The following is an 18,214-nucleotide window of genomic DNA, read 5'->3' as shown; positions in this document are numbered from 1 at the left end:
TGACATGTCTGACCTGTAGGGTCAGGTTCAAGTGAAATACAACGATACAAGAAGTGATACAAGATCTATTAAGGTCTGTCGGTTCATACAGTAGCTTCAAAAACATTCCTAAAATGATGGTATAGTTTCGCTCATCGTAGGCTTCGATGTGAAGATAGAGAGAGAGGGAGGGACTTGAAGTGTTTACAACACGAGGTGGACATGAGTATGGTCTGGTGGATCAGTGTAAAGTCAGTGCAGCAGTGCCGAGTGGCGGCGACAGCTCGTTCCCCAGGCAGGGCACTGGAACACTCAGCTTGCTCAAAGGATCCGCCAGACGGTGTACCCAGGAGGAGGGCGGAGGGGGAGACTTTACCCTCCCCACCCCTCACTAAACTCCCCACCGCCTGGGAAGCGTCACGTTTCGTCCGCCCCTTAATGCACGAGGCAAATAAAGCGGAGGAAATTTCCACGTCGCAAAATGTAGGCGACATTCACACTGACGAGGGAGATTAGCGAGTGGGGCTGGTAGGTCAGGCCTCACGATACAGAGGGAGATTAGCGAGTGAGACTGGTAGGTCAGCCCTCGCTTATACTGAGGGAGGGAGTCTACACACCTCTCTCTGCCGTTCGCCTCTCTCTCTCTCTCTCTCTCTCTCTCTCTCTCTCTCTCTCTCTCTCTCTCTCTCTCTCTCTCTCTCTCTCTCTCTCTCTCTCTCCACAGAGACACACGGTACGACCCTGGAGCACGACTTATGATCCTTGAGGACGACGGTACAACCTTGGAGCACGGCGGTACGACCCCCTGGTGCTCAGGGATCGTACCGTCGTGTTGCATGGGTCGCACCGTCGTGCTGCAGGGGTCGTACCGTCGTGTTGCATGGGTCGCACCGTCGTGCTGCAGGGGTCGTACCGTCGTGCTTGGAGGATTAATCACTCGACTGATGTCGTCCCCAGGCACGCCCGACCCACTGTGGACACCATAGCCGCTCCTACAAGACCCTGTGTGGCCGTGGACGACACAACCACCCACGACCTGTCATGACCGGCTCACCTCACAGCCCAGGAAGCGATCGGGGAAGGGTCGTGATTCCCAGTATAATACAAGATGGAGAAGAGATTACTGCCCCACCCAGTGTCTAGGGTGTGTGTGCGCGCGCGCGCGTGTGTGTGTGTGTGTGTGTGTGTGTGCAGGACAACAGGGAGCTAACAACCATCGTATGATTGATGAAGAAAGTAAAGTCTTCAGGAGGAGAAATTCAATGTTTACTGGTGAAAGAGGAGCGGGAGTGGGGTGAGGGTTGGCGTGCTGCACGGGTGGGGTGAGGGCTGGCCTGCTGCACGGATGGGGTGAGGGCTGGCCTGCTGCACGGGTGAGATGAGGGCTGGCCTGCTGCACGGGTGGGGTGAGGGCTGGCCTGCTGCACGGGTGGGGTGAGGGCTGGCCTGCTGCACGGGTGGGGTGAGGGCTGGCCTGCTGCATGGGTGGGGTGAGGGTTGGCCTGCTGCACGGGTGGGGTGAGGGGCTGGCCTGCTGCACGGATGGGGTGAGGGCTGGCCTGCTGCACGGGTGGGGTGAGGGCTGGCCCACTGCACAGCCCTGGGTTAAGGAACGAGACAGCCACGTCCCACCACAGCTCCCGTCAGTAAACACAGACAACATCCACCCAGACCATCAGTTTTACCATCCCGTCTCCATCTATATAGAGTGGGAGTTTACCATCATTGTCTTCCAGCAGATACCCGCCTCACGGACCATCATATCTCATGCTATCTGGCTCTCCCGTGTACTCCCACGCCATTCTTGTCTTATTGACGATGCCTGCACCTTCAGGTGCCGTGTTTACCTTCGGTGATTTCACTGCGGGACACGATGGCGATAACGCAGCGAAAAAAGCCTCTGAGTAATGGTGCTCTCCCGCAGCTTCAGCTGGAGTAAATGGAAGAGTCAAATGGAGTGGAAAGAATCTCTCCCTCCACGCCATGGGCGCAGCTGCATCAAGGTAGCGGGCGGGAGGGGGTGACACCCACAGGTCTCCCAGCATCTCGTGTGTCCTTAACTAAAGTCGAGGACGCAGATGAACGCTCCGCTTTTGTTTACCTCCGGGAATACAAGATGGCTGCCAGATACAACGAGACTTTCTGTGACGATATTAACCCCGGGAACAGACGAGGGTTCTCACACAGGAATATACGTGGAAAAAGACGCAGGTGGTCCACTTGCTTTGAGCAAGTGAAATTATAAAGTAACCAGATAACTAGGAAAGTATAAAGTAACTAGAAACTAGGAAAGTATAAAGCCTTCATAACCAGACATCTAGGAGGACAATTCGAAACTTTTTGGCTCAAGTTTTCTCCTAACAGTCAGACAGAGCAGTTGCCTAACTACCTCATCATCGTAAATCATAATGACTTCATCACTATCCACCACAAACCTGTATCCAATATTAGCTTAAGACTGTTCCACACACCCTAAACGTGTTGCCTCTTGTGTTGCAAGTGTCTGTAGATCAGACACCAGAAATGCTACCCAAGGAAGGAGCAGCTGAGTTGATGATGTCCGGTATTTGTAGGAGAGAGGAGGGACCAGTGCAGCTTGTGTTCATTACGTCCTCCAGTGTGATAGATGGGGGTAATGTGGATCACTTGGCCTCAAATATTTGAAGCTGATGTCTAATACTCACCTCAAACTGCGCCAGACCCTTCGCTCGATCTCCCCCAAGAGTGGATTGTGTAATACTGGGGAGTTTATATCATGCGTCTTCCACACTGGAAACACATCATCTCCCCTTTGAATGAGGGGAGGGGATAATGAGGAAGGTAATCTACCCTCTCCAACATGTCATCATTGACAGTGTTTATATATGATCGTTTTCTGTAAGGGTATTCTTAACTTATCCGAAGGTTAAGTTGGCGTCTCAGGAGGCCGCTCAGGACTGACGCCTGGCAGCACGTAGTGCGAGCATGTGTGGCAGACGTGGCTGGGTGTTGCTTGTCACTACACCAAGCCGGAAGGTGCGGTGTGTCGGAGGGAGGGGGAGAAATACCCGGGTCGTATTTTACTCGTTTGCATAACTCGTGTGTACAATACGGGACTCTACAGTCCCGTATGAAGATATGCGTCCCGCGCAAAGTTTATACTTACGATATCTTGAGATGTGAATTACTCCAGCTTGTGAGTGTGAATTTGTATATCTGATAATATGACATCGAGATGTAGGTAGATTATATAACAAACACCGCAGGGAACATTGTTGGAGGGAAACGAAGCTGAAATTCTAGAGTGGGAAGCATCAGAGATTTGGACATGAAGAGGCGAGGTGAGTTGTCCCGCTGTTACGTTACGTGGGAAGACCCTACAGATGACGTGTAACAGGATGTGATAAGACAGGAGGGGAGACTAATGTACCATTACTGCGTGAGGGAAGTGCTTGCTCTGTCAGTTTGTCACACATGCAGTCAAATTATTTTTGTAAACTTAAAGTATTAGGTCAGGGATGAGCACAGGGGTGAGGTTGCTGTGTGGGGTGGCTGGAGGGAGGTGCTTGTCTGCTATTGGTGTGTGTGTGTGTGTGTGTGTGTGTGTGTGTGTGTGTGTGTTTTCGCTCCAGTGTGGCAGTGTGGAGAAGGAAGCGACGTAGATTGGTGAACATGTTGTGGAGGTGCAGGACATTCCCACACTTAAGGTGGTTGTGCGGGACAGATTACACAGAGGCAGAGGCACTCAAGGAAAGTTCACACACACACACACACACACACACACACACACACACACACACACACAGGTCACGAACCTTTTCGATTACCAGGAAAGAGTAAGATCCGTTTTGTACAAAATAGAAGGCGGGCCAAGTGGACTGTCTGTCTCTGAACTGCCAATACGCGGAGGGGTTTTTTCTTTTTTCCTTTATTTACCTTTCCCCGTTTTCACTTCATAAATACTCAGACACCTCCACCTCATAGTTTGCTACTGACTACACGAACGGTGATGTACGTCAGACGTACACAGAACTGACGCAAAGATGATTTCACTTGATACCTAACCTAATATGCGACACGTACTATATTGAAGAAATTTACCCTATATAAAGAAAAACAACTTTCCATACCAGATAACCATATATATATATATATATATATATATATATATATATATATATATATATATATATATATATATATATATATATATATGATTTTATTATTATACTTAGTTGCTGTCTCCCGCGTTAGCGAGGGAGCGCAAGGAAACAGACGAAAGAATGGCCCAACCCGCCCACATACACATGTATATACATGAACATATATATATATATATATATATATATATATATATATATATATATATATATATATATATATATATATATATATATATATTGGACCAAGAAAAATTTGTAATGTATACAGTCATGATATAAAGTGGCCTGACTGTGGTACGTAAGAAATACTTCCCATTCTTAACACCTCGTGCAGCAGACGTAACACAATAAACATCAGAGAAATACTGGCCACTTATGGATCCCACTGAGCACATTAACTTCCCCTCGCCCGTATATAAATCGACTTTCTACTTCCATTCCGTGGACGCCATCAGATTTTCCCGCCATTGCTTGTCAGGTGCACAGGCAGCAAATTTAAAAAACCGGATCATCATATTGGCGAAGTGATGCCCTCTTGGTGATGGTGCTGAACCATCACCAGGGAGGAGCAGAGAGAGGGGGTGGGGGCCAGAGAGAGAGAGAGAGAGAGAGAGAGAGAGAGAGAGAGAGAGAGAGAGAGAGAGAGAGAGAAGGGGGAGGGGGAAGCAGCAGGGACAGGGAGGGGGAACCAATTGAGGTGTGGTGGAGAGAGAGAGTGTGTAGGGCCAGTGATGGGAGTCATGGTGGAGGCTATGGAGGAATGGAGGTGATAGAGATGGGAACCAGGGATGGAGATGATGGAGAGGACCGGCTCCCCCCCCCCTTCCCCCCTACCCTATACTGGAATATTTCCCACGTACCTTCCCCCCCACCCTGGGCATATAGGCAGTGTATGTACACACGGTAAAAATGTATCTTCCCATATGTGTCTGACGAGTATCGAAACGAATCAGTACGACTGGTGTTGTCTGGGTCGGGCTGGTGCGCGTGAATGTGAGGCACAGTCTACTGATACATATGGTAGCCCGACATTTTAGAGTGATCTCCAGCGAAATATGAATTGAATATCGACGAGAAATGCCGCTAACAGTCGATATATTACAGTGTCATGCAAGCAGGGTTACCTGTGTGGGTTCAGACCAATGGGTATTTTTCAAAATCCTTCGTGCATGGTGTCGTATTGTTTCACACGGGAAGTGGTAAGATGCTTTTTTTGTCTGTGTGTACGTACTAGTTAGTGGCCCTTCTGAGCGACGTTATCTGTTTGCTGTACGACGGTCCCCCTAACCCGGCCCAGCGTGACGGGATTAAAGCTCTCTCTCTCTCTCTCTCTCTCTCTCTCTCTCTCTCTCTCTCTCTCTCTCTCTCTCTCTCTCTCTCTCTCTCCCTGCTGGACGAGACGTCTCGTCTGCCCCCCCCCCTCTGCGTCATGACAACCTAAACAGTGCAATCGCCCCTTCGTCTGATGTCAACAACCTCCCCCTTTCCACACACACACACACACACACACACACACACACACACGAAGGGTAATTACTTCACCCTTTACACCCGGCGTCACTGCCTGTTGACCCCAGTGAGAGAGGCGCTTGTCATAGATCCCCCAAAACATGGTAGTTACGAGTCGTGTGACCTGTAATTGGCCCTGCTGGGAGTGGCACTTCTGATAATTCCACGATGTTGTGAGTCGTGTGACCTCTAATTGGCCCCAGCCGTCTGTCGTTAACCACAGTGACCTCGTAACCTGGCGATGACCATAACGAAGAGATAGTTTGCGTGCCCTGCTGCTAACCCTTGTAAATTCCTGTGACCTGGGGTTAGTCACTGTTGCCTGAGAAGGATCATATTGATCAGTATGAACTGCCCATGTCCGCAGTACGACGCTGATTACTGAAACCCCCTAGCTGATTACTATGACCCCTAGCTGATTACTATGACCCCTTAGCTGATTACTGTGACCTCCTAGCTGATTACTATGACCCCTAGCTGATTACTGTGACCTCCTAGCTGATTACTGTGACCTCCTAGCTGATTATTGTATTCCCTGGCTGAATACTATGACCCCTGGCTGATTGGTGGTCACTAAGTGATTACTCTTGACCCGTGACTGATCACTGTGACCTGTCACTGATAACAACATCCTGTCTGATTGTCACTGATTATTAGTGATTTTGCATGAAGCAGTGATTGTGCTTCAGAGACCCAGTGCCTGGGACAGTGATATTGGTGACCCATCCCAGTGATCTTAATGATTGGTAGATATCACAGTCATCTTACAGTGACATAACATCACAGTGATCTTACAGTGACATAACATTGCAGTGATCTTACACTGACGTAACATTACATTTATCTTACAGTGACGTAAAATTACAGTGATCTTACAGTGACGTAACATCACAGTGACCTCCATGACGATAACAGAACTGTGAATATCCTTCGTCCTTTACATTGCCCCAGACAGTGTAGAGCACGGCCATTGTACATACTGATAAACATCGAATGAAAGAAAGAATTGAAAGAAGACGAGAATGAAGAAGAAAAAAAAGAAGAAAGAAAATCGGCTTTACGACAGAGTTGGCCGCTGTGCCGGTAAAGGTATCGGATACACCTGCCGAAACTTTGCCGATAAACCCGGTGAAATATCGGCTGTGCGACCGGCTCCGCGGGGCATCGGCCAGTATACCTGGCCGGTAATTCATAGGTTCAATTAACACGGCGTCTTGTATACTGCTGGTCTGTATTCCACTCACACGAGCAGTTCAGGCTTCGGGTTTACATCGGCCGATCATATCGGGTACGATGGAAAGCGGGGGACCCTCCTCCCACCCCTTCTCTCTCTCTCTCTCTCGGTGTAGTTTGTAAACTACCGTAGGCAGTTTAGAGCAATGAACTCCTCCTGAGTTTCAAGTTCGCTTAAATACACCAGAGAGTTGACAGATCCCGCCTGGGTTGACTAGACTCTACTCCCAGTACTGTATGATGACATGTTTATGATTTTTTTATTAATATTAAACCTCATGAAAATTACACACACACACACACACACACACACACACACACACACCCAGCATATGGTCAGATCACGCGTCATGTGCAAACTTGAACAAATCCAGAACACAAAATGCGCAGCAGTTTTGTGGGGGGGGAGGAGGCGGGCCAGCCTCTGGTGTACACGGGTGCACACAGGTACACTGGCCCACACACGTCCACAGTGGTTCACACAAGTACACTCTGATGCACACAAGGCCACAGTGGTTCACACAAGTACACTCTGATGCACACAAGGCCACAGTGGTTCACACAAATACACAGTGGTACACACAGGTACACAGTGGTTCACACAGATACACTCAGATATACAGGTGCACAAAGGTTTACACAGATACACTCAGATATACAGGTGCACAAAGGTTTACACAGGTACACTCAGATATACAGGTGCACAAAGGTTTACACAGGTACACTCAGATATACGCAGGTACACTGGTTCACACAGGTACACCCAAATACACAGGTGCACAGTGGATCACAACAGGTACACACTGGATCGCATAGGTACATAGTGGTCCACAGAGGTACACAATGGTCCTCCACACAGGTACACTCTGGTCCACACAGTGGTCCTCCACACAGGTACACTCTGGTCCACATAATGGTCCTCCACACAGGTACATTCTGGTCCACACAGTGGTCCTCCACACAGGTACACTCTGGTCCACACAGGTGTGTACACTCACCCAGGAGCGTGCTATTGGTGATGATTTGGAATATCTTGCCCGGGTCCATGGCCTCTGGTCCGTAGGTCTACGACTGCCACACTTCACTCTCTCGCTACCGTAAACTTCACGGTTCGAGCCGAAGTATGAACTCGAGGTCCTGCTTCACTCGAGGTCCTCCTTCACTCGAGGTCCTGCCGCGACAGTGATTCCTCGTCAGGCCAGTGGTCGCCTTTCCTTACTTGAGTGTCAGTGGTTGTCAGTATTAGCTTTAACTAGACTCGTTAGCCAGTCATCAAGCATCAGTGAAAATTATATATAGAAACACGAATAAAAAAAAGGCAATTACTTTTTTTGTGACTTTTAGATACACCACAAAGAATGGGTATTAATGAGTGATTCATAACTCTACTGATAGGCGTCTAACGAGCCCAGTACCTATCCTTATATCTATCCATATACCTACCCATCTATCTATCCGTCTATCCATTATCTTTAACTCTACTTACGTAGGATAGATCATGTCCATACAGCCTCTCACCTCGCAAATATTCTCAACATACAACCAATATGTCGACGTGAATATGGACTTCCACATTGATAGGTGTGTTTCATAATTCTTCATTTTGCACATGTGTTGACTCGGTATATGAATAACGTTATCTTTCGCTTCTTTTTCTAAGAGAATGAGTCAACCGTACATGACAAGGGGTCGTCCGTTTGGCATCTTTACATGACACGTCTCAAAGCCTAGGCTTTTCTCCCTCCGTCTATCCATCTTTTTCGCAACATATTTCGAACATATTCTCTCCTATGATCACACACACACACACACACACACACACACACACACACACACACACACACACACACACTAGAAAAAAGATAAAAAGCCAAAGTTCAACCAAACAGACGTGCGGTTAAGTGGTACAGTATGTCTGTATGGATCTTAGACAGGTTTCATGGTCACACACTTTGATCTGTTCATGAATATATTGATCGTATCCACGAACCATCGGTATTGGGGAGAAAGTCGATGCTGTTTATTATTTCTTAACTGTCCAACGGACACTGGGCTAAGGGCCGCCTGTCGCGTTTTTCTCTAGTTCATAGTGACATAGTAGAATGTAGTCTCGCTGTTGATTTTCATTTAGTAACGAATGATTGTCAAAGACTACAGAGTGAAGCGTTGGAGTGCTGGAGACGGATGTCTACGGAATAATATATGTAACTTTAGATCTTAATAATATAAGTTTAGGTTATATTACTGTGTTTATCGAGGGCAGCTTAATTATGTATAAAGAATATTGAATCAAGTCCATTTAAGAAAAATGACATGAAAACGAGACCCAGTGTCATGTTCGTGTTATTAGTTCACTGGATCCATGATGTATGCTAAGGAGGAATCATCGTGGGACAGAACATAACATAACAGCAAAAGGCACTCAGTACTGCAAGACACAAGACCCTGTGCCCCACACCCGACCCGCCCCGCCCCAACTAGTCCCCCTGCTGGTTATATACACGCAGCTGGTGAGCCCTCGGGTAACGGAAGATGACATCGTATCTCCAGCTGTCACCACCAGTTTACTAGGTCATGCCACCTGCCACTGCAGAGTTTCGTCATCGCGAATTTCTTTCTGGCCAACGTGGAATCGTTTATATATTTTAAGGAAGATGACAGTCATCACATGGATTCCCTCTCCATCACCAGTTCTGCGTCGATCAACGACAAGAATATTAACACCGTTGTGAACATTTTCGTTGAACTGGTACCTACTGCTCAATTATCGTTTTTTAATCGCTGATTATCACTGATTAATATTCATCACCTGAGGCGGAACGAGCCTATCTGTTACGTCGTGAAATGGAAGGATTGAGCAGTAAGTTGGCAACAGAGGGTACTAACCTTGTTTGTAACCAAACTATCCCTCTTGTTATTAATCCCAGGATAGAATAATGGATTAATATATGATTAATCGTAGCTGTTTAAAAAGCTTACGTATTTCGTTTCCAAACAAACACATGTCGTCAGGGCAACTCTGGTCTTGTTTAACAAGAACATAGAGGCCAGCGTCGCATACCTCGGCAAGAATCCACTGACAATCAAGTTCAAGGACGAGCCGACCCCCACGAGGACAGATGAGGCTTGAGGGAGTCGCTGCGAGTGGCACTGTGAGGGCGAGAGAGAGGGAGAGAGAGAGAGAGGTGTACGTGTGTGAGGGAGGTCGCTTCTCAGAGTGGCACTGTGGGAGGCAGAGGAGACGACTGCGCCCAGAGACGAGCAGCCACCGACTGTGCCGACCCGCAGCGGGCGGCCTTCCCCCCCGGCTGGCGGACCACCTCCCCAGCGCACACCCACACGCACGCACGGTCACACATGTACACAGGAACACAACCGACATTACTTACACGAATGTAGACACTGAAGATCACACACACACACACACACACACACACACACACACACTGTATGTGTGTGTGTGTGTGTGTGTGTGTGTGTGTGTGTGTGTAGAGATATCGGTGTTTGTAGGGGCAAATATATCCATATTTAAAAGGCGTAGTAGTGCCGACAGTGTTGTATGAACATGTCTTGCGCCCGTGGACGCAGAAGGAGGGAGGAGGAGGTGGAGGGGATACGTCGGTGACGTATTGCCTGAGGACGATATACGACGTCAGTCGGTTTGATCGTGTCTGTTAACGACAGTGTTAGTGTTCGTGACGGAAGACTTATGTTGATGGTGCAAGGGGGAGGGAAAAAGGATGGAGAAGGAGGTGGAAGGATGGAGTGAAGGAGGCACTAGAATATCGGAGTCCGAATATTCAGGAAGGTCAAGAGACGTGCTTTAGATAGAATGAATTGGATTGATTGTGGTATATGGGGAGCAACGTATCGGAATGAACCAGACATATAAAACGGTCAAGGTAAACGCGTAGATACCACCAGACAGATGGATTATATAGTGCGGGTAGGACTAGACAGGTGAATCATATAATCATGTAGTTAAGATGAAGGAAGGAATTTCGCTGCATGACGAGCAGGAGTCGAACAAGACCACTGAAATTAGGATGAACTAGACTGTGGTCGTTGGTTTAGTTCGGTCGTGGAGAAAATCCGCTTAAACTGGTGTTGTGGGGGGGGGGGGATGATGGGGGTAGGGGCCCCAGCAAGGGAGGAGACAGCGGAGAGAGAGAGAGAGAGAGAGAGAGAGAGAGAGAGAGAGAGAGAGAGAGAGAGAGAGAGAGAGAGAGAGAGAGAGCTACATCTCATTTTCTTTATATTACACTGAGCTCGCTCATGTCTTTAATGCTTGTGTGTGTGTGTGTGTGTGTGTGTGTGTGTGTGTGTTGGAGGGGGGGTAGGGAGGTAAGGTCCCTCCGTAATTACTGGTAAGATATTTGCTTCCTTTTTTTTGAGGTGGTTTACTACACAGGGCCACATGGACTACACAAGGCCACACGGACCATACGGGGCTATCCTTGGCCACACGGACCACACAGGGGCACACGGGCCACACGGAGGCACTTTACTCGTAAACATTCATCTTGTCTCTGGGACGCGAGGTGGCATAGCCACGACGACCGTGAGTTACCGCCACGACCAGACTACGACGAGGACCGTGAGTTCCCGCCACGACCAGATTGAGATGACGACCCTGAGTTACAACCACAACCAGACTGGGACGACAACCCTGAGTTACAACCACAACCAGACTGGGACGACAACCCTGAGTTACAACCACAACCAGACTGGGATGACGACCGTGAGTGACAACCACGACCAGACTGGGATGACGACCCTGAGTTACCGCCACGACCAGACTGGGATGACGACCCTGAGTTACCGCCACGACCAGACTGGGATGACGACCCCATGAGTTACGGGTACGACCAGTGGTCGAGCCGGTCTAGCGGATGGGTTTTAAGAAGCCTGGGTTGGGAAGATAAAAATCGGATTCCTATGAGGATAAAACTTCGTGATATAGCGTAAGGTCTTCACAGATCAAGCTTTCAACCTGATCGGCTTGACTGGCTCATTGGAAAGCTTTTATGCTGATGGCCAGCGGATGGAGAGCCGTGACGGTAGCATTTCCGAAAAGAATTAAGAAAAAAAAAGAAATAACGTGAAGTTATGTATTAGCAGAACTGAATTTGTTGCTTGATTTTTTTCTCTTATCCAGTGGGCCGCTTGGAGGTCTTCAAGGTTCGGTTGTGGCAAGACGAGATCCACTGGTTAAATCCTTCTCTATGGTGTCAATATTGGGCCATCGTGTCTGAGGGAATTTGAAGGGAATTTAAGAGAATCGTCCATGACGTGCCCTTGATGGCTGACGGGCCCGTGATGTGGGAGCCTGGAGAATGGGGGCGCGTCTCTTGGGTTCCACCTTCTTCAGGTTCCCCTCCTTCGTCGTGGTCTGTCCCCTCCAGATACCCTGCAGTAACAAATTTCCCTCCACCAGTAGCCAGCTGATTCCCCCCCCCCCTCCACACACCCTCCAATCCCAACCTTCCCTCCACCAGTAGCCAGGTCACCCACCCCTCCACACACCCTCCAACCCAACCTTCCCTCCACCAGTAGCCAGGTCACCCACCCCTCCACACACCCTCCAACCCCAACCTTCCCTCCACCAGCAAGTGAGCAGCTGACCCGTCCCTCCACCCAGTACTTCGCCCCTGTCCACCCCCCACCCCTCCAGCACAATCCACACAACCATTTGTATCGGGAAATGGAGCCCTACATTCCCTGGGGGGGCCACATCTCTCCTGGTCTTGGCGACCCCAGGACCTGACCACAGTATACATGAACGATGATGATCCGGGGTCCTGGCTGTAGGGGGGCGAGCACCCCCCACACTCTGGGGGGGGGGGGCTTGCCCACTACATTGGCTTACGGAAAATGCGTACTTTTCGTCGTGTATATACGCACAAACAGTCATTACATATGCAGATATTGTTGCCTAACTCTCTCTCTCTCTCTCTCTCTCTCTCTCTCTCTCTCTCTCTCTCTCTCTCTCTCTCTCTCTCTCTCTCTCTCCTATCCCCCATCTCGTCTGTAAGGGGAGAAAAAAGGACCACCAGGATCAAAACAACGTTGCGTATCACCCAGCAATGGATGTGCCTTACCATTATCATGGCAAAGAAAAAAAAAATTTTATGCTTTTTTTTTTACGCACAAAATAAACTATACTCACCATCACATTGAGCTGCCAGGTTGGGGGAGAAGAAAAGCGGAGAGTTTCGAACATACACTACATGTCTTGTAATTCTTCCAACACCTTCGCCATGACACGTATATAAGGACACGATCACTACGAAGTATCTTTTTATCTTGAGGTGTTCGAGATAACGAAGCCAGCAGCGTTGTCTACGAGCCCCGACGAACGCTAAAGTCATGATCCCGAATTCGCTGTGCCAGACAGTGTGGCAGGGAGCATATAGCACCGTAATGCCAGGGAGGCAGGGAGTCTCCCTGGCGGGGGTGACAGTAGATTTACTGGCCCGGGCCGGAGTTGGTCCTGGGGAGGGGTTAGGCTGGCCGACCCCACACCCGGGGAGCTTACGAGGTCTGGTGCCGCATGTAAGGGACCCCAGCCCGCCTTGCTCAGGTGTGCCTCTTCATATGTAAATGCTGGGGGAGATAGTAGATGGGGAGAGGAGGAGTAGTAGGGGGAGAGGGAAGAGAGGAGGAGAGAGAGAGAGGAAGGGAGAGTGGTCGTAGAGGTTAGAGTAGAGGGTGTGACAGTAGCAAGGTGAGAGGGGGGGCGTGGATAAGTTTGAGACAGAAGCCATCTTAGCTTCGTAGAGCAACATTCCTTTGCCTCTGGTAATGATGTACAAAGTAGCAGTTGATACTTCAAGGCTGAAGCAGAGCTGTGGCTTCCTCCTCACCGGCGTGACGAACCTGTTCTGGCCACAAAAGGGTTCGTCTTGGCAGAAGCGAGAGGCTGGGAAGTCCTCAGTTAGATTTTGCCCCACACACTGCACCTCAACCAGTACTGTGTGAGGTTTGTGGCTGTAGCACAACGTCGTTTGAGAATCAGGAAAAGTCTTGCCAAAGCTGCAGGGTAAGGGCGTGTCTTCCATGATCCTGATGGTTTCAACCTCTCTTGAGCAACACGGTCCTGACCCTTGGGCATGATGGCGTGACTGTTGACCTGATCCCGAAGGGTCAGGTTGATCAAAAAAGACCAGGCCATCAAAGGGTCGTACCGTCGAGCTTCGGGCGTCGAACCCTTGTGCTCAAGTATGTGATGATAGCGTGTCACTGAGCACAGGTACCACCTCACAACCACTTCATCTGCTGCTCCACTAAGCCCTTCTCCCGCCCGCCTCCCCCCGGGTGTGGCTCTCAGAGGCGAGAAGGCCGCTCCAGCTGGCCGGGGCATGTCGTCTCGATCCGCTTAACTGTGATAAACGAGAGTTTTCAAGGACAACAACATGGCCTAGCGAGTCATCACAGGTCTGTACACTACGTAGAAAACACACACACACACACACACGGGCCTCTTGTGATGTAGTGGTTAGCGTTGCTGACCATGAGATAGAACATACGGTTTTTCACCCTATGTCTCAGGCATTGTGAATGGGGGGTGGGGGGGTGTGTTCGTGCCTCTGTTGGTTCGTGTCAACCTCTTGGGATTCACATGTCTTACATGAGGACCACTCAGGGCTCGTGTGTACACTGACCCTCCACATGAAGAAGATGTTTCGAGTGTGTGTGTGTATATCACAGGATCTTTCCTGTTGGGGAAGCTCCCGCGCCCCAGATCACCTCCTCCACTGGTGTGTGAAGCCGCCGCCTCCTTATCTCCCTCAGACAGTCTCCAGAGAGAGAGAGAGAGAGAGAGAGAGAGAGAGAGAGAGAGAGAGAGAGAGAGAGAGAGAGAGAGAGAGAGAGGTCTGTGTGGTTCGTTCCAGCGACGCTATTGTCTTCTGCCGTCAGTCATTTACCGAAGTCTATCTTATTTTCATGTTACTTTTTAGTCTTTTGGTGCTTTACCCTACCATGGTTCCTTACTGTGATGTTTGATCATTTAATGCGTGTCAGAGATGATGTTGATTCAGCTGTGATGGGACACCTCCGTATAATCGAAGGAATAATATTAAAGGAAAGAGAGCAAGTAATGGCGTAAGGAATGACGCGAATTCAAGGGGACATTTTTGATCTAAAAGCACGACGGTACTTTCTTTGAGGACGAAGGTACGATCCTTGAGCACGACGGTACGATCCTTGAGCATGACGGTACTTTCTTTGAGGACGAAGGTACGACCCTTGAGCACGACGGTACGATCCTTGAGTACGACGGTACGATCCTTGAGCACGATGATACGACCCTTGAGCACGACGGTACGACCCTTGAGCACGACGGTACGATCCTTGAGCATGACGGTACGATCTTTGAGGACGAAGGTACGACGCTTGAGCACGACGGTGCGATCCGTGAGCACGACGGAACGACCTCTGATAACGAAGGTACGATCCTCGAGCACGATTGTATGACTGCTGAGTGTAAAACTCTTTCCATAACACCCAAATAATAATCAGAAACAATAGTCAAAACAGTTGTCATACCAAAGTTCAATTGAACAAAATTCATACATATTAGAAATTGTCATCAAATGGGGAAAGAAAAAGAATTCCTGATAGGAGCAACACTGCTGTACGATCCTTGAGCCAAAAGCACTGAAGCAGAACAGATATTTGATGGGAATACATTTCGATTCCATAACAGAAAAATATCAGAATATTCTTAACAGTAATTCAAATTCATGTCTGTCGGATCCCTCCATCAGTAGCAAATACTTATCGACCAAAAAGATGAAGGCAGATGGAGGCCTCAGTATAGATGGAGGCATCAATATAGATGGAGGTCAGACTGTAATATAAGGAGTATAGATGGTAGCCATATTATGTAGATGAAGCCCTCATTACTCATGCCTGCCTAGCGTCACCACCATCTCGGTCATGATATGTACGGGTATTCATCATCATTGTCATGGTGGTGATATTAAGGCTATACATCACGGCAGGAGACGCCACTGATTATGATCAAGTGTTTCATCACGATTATTGAAGAATGGCATGTCCTCGTGAGCCAGTTACACTCCAGCCATACCGTAAAGTTTATATATATATATATATATATATATATATATATATATATATATATATATATATATATATATATATATATATATATGTGTGTGTGTGTAATGTTTATTTTTCATACTATTCGCCATTTGCCACATTAGCGAGGGAGCGTTAAGAACATAGGACTGAGCCTTCGAGGGAATATCCTCACTTGGCCCTCTTCTCTGTTCCTCTTTTGGAAAATAAAAAGATGAGAGTTGAGGATTTCCAGCCCCCCGCTCCCTTCCCTTTTAGTCGCCTTCTACGACACGCAGGGAATACATGGGAAGTATTCTTTCTCCCCTGTCCCCAGGGATAATATATATATGTATGTATTCCTATGGCGTCCTAGTTTTGTCTGTTCATTGTATATCGACTGACTGTTATATTTCTCTCTTGTGTCTCCCCTGATGATGTGATTATTACACGAAAGTGCTCTTGGGAATTTATCGTGTTTCAATTTCCCCGTGGACTCATAGGAATATCTTGATCACGCGCAAAATTGATATATATATATATATATATATATATATATATATATATATATATATATATATATATATGTGTGTGTGTGTGTGTGTGTGTGTGTGTGTGAAGCGTAGTCAAAAGTTCGTTAAGAAATTCAGTTTCGGCGAAGAAATTCTTGTTTCCAGGTGGCCAGTCATTTCCCTAATCCTGATTGTAGCACAGCGTTGAAGCTCCAGGAGCCCCGTAAAAGGGGTCTTGGGGTTTTATATATATATATATTGAAAAGGATCACAATTTTGCGCGTGATCAAGATATACCTATGGTAGGTAGTAGTTGGTAGGCAGCCAACGACCAGGGAGGTAATTACGGGTACTGTCCACCTGAGTATTGGGTTAGTGACGGCTGCGTAGTGAACCAGCATTTCAGTGGTTGTCAAGTTGCACTCCTCTTACCCAGGTAGGCCGTCTTTTCTTTCTGTCTCAGCCACACATGGACTACTGAAATTCTGTCCACAAACATGCTGTCTCTTTCTGTCATTCATAGTGTAAGATGAAATGCAGAAAAGCACTGGAGTGGAGGGTATTGCAGTTGAATTTTTCAAGAAAGGAAGTAACTGCGTTGTGGATTGGTTAGTAAGGATATTCAGTGTATGCATGGATCATGGTGCGGTGCCTGAGGATCGGTGGAATGTATGTATAGTTCCATTGTATCAAGGTAATGGGGAAAAAACTATAGAGGTATAAGTTTGTTGATCATACCTGGTAAGTTGTGTGGGAGGGTATTGATTGAGAGGCATGTGCAGAGCATCAGATTTGGGGAGGAGCAGTATGGTTTCAGAAGTGGCAGAAGAAATGAGGATCATTTGATTGCTTTATAGAACTATCTTGCTACAGGCTGTGAAATCATACCAAACTTTCACACAAAACACTGGCCAAATTACAATGCAAGCACTTGCAGATAGCTTCAACTACTACTGACTGCACAACAAAATCTCTAACATCTGGAAACTTACCACCATAACACTAGTCCTTATACCATCCTTACCATTCAACCCCACCTCTACCTACAACCCTAAATCACTTCTATCCTAAGTATCCAAACTCTGTGAAAAAAAATGATCAACAACAGAATCAAACATAACATCCCACTTTCACCCAGAGAGTATGGCTTCAGATCCAAACATTTAGCTACTACACAACACACTGAGCTCATACAACATATTCTAGATGGATTCATCCAACCACAACCCCTTTCCTGCATGATGCTAGTGGCATTTAACACTGTTGCCCAACACATTCTCTTACAAAAAATACTTGACACCACCTTCCACAACAGTAACAAAAAGTGGTTGGCCATCTTCATAGCCAACAGCTATGCCAGAGTCAATCACAATGTCTTCACATATAAAACACTTATACTCTGCAATGGAGTTCCCTGAGGAGTAGTTCTTTCTCCAGCTCTCTTCAGGATCTTCCTACATGTCCTCCCATAGCCATCCTTAACTTGAAGGCCCTTTCTTAAGCAGGCAACCTCACAATTATATCAGAACACCCTGACACCACAGTAGCAACGTCAAACATACAGTACTACTTTACACAACTGGAACAATGGCTCATCCTGAGCAGTATATGTGCATCTCTGTAGAAGTCCTTAGTCACTCCTTTAACCCCAAACAGACATGAATCAATCTCTCACTTTCCAGTCAACTTGACCGGACAATCTTTCCCTTTGAACAAAACAGCAACCATTCAAGGCATCACATGTAACATGCTCAT

The 18,214-nt window shown here is 47.7% G+C and overlaps 1 protein-coding gene across 1 annotated transcript in view; it reads right to left on the bottom strand.

The window, feature by feature from the left end:
• The window catches only part of LOC139746234 (putative neural-cadherin 2), an 82,515-nt gene extending 72,396 nt beyond the window's left edge, over positions 1-10,119 (bottom strand). The window contains exons 1-2 of the mRNA XM_071657224.1: positions 9,925-10,119; positions 7,862-8,034 (exon numbers count right to left, since the gene is read on the bottom strand). Of these exons, the coding sequence (XP_071513325.1) occupies positions 7,862-7,910 (49 nt within the window). The 5' untranslated portion in view covers positions 7,911-8,034; positions 9,925-10,119. The remainder of the gene's footprint in view (positions 1-7,861; positions 8,035-9,924) is intronic.
• Between the last annotated feature and the right edge of the window lie 8,095 nt (positions 10,120-18,214).

This window comes from Panulirus ornatus, chromosome 64, assembly GCF_036320965.1.
Source record: "Panulirus ornatus isolate Po-2019 chromosome 64, ASM3632096v1, whole genome shotgun sequence".
Classification (NCBI taxonomy): domain Eukaryota; kingdom Metazoa; phylum Arthropoda; class Malacostraca; order Decapoda; family Palinuridae; genus Panulirus; species Panulirus ornatus.
The sequence above is the reverse complement of the archived record's forward strand: the minus strand, read 5'-3'. Positions and strand labels throughout refer to the sequence as shown.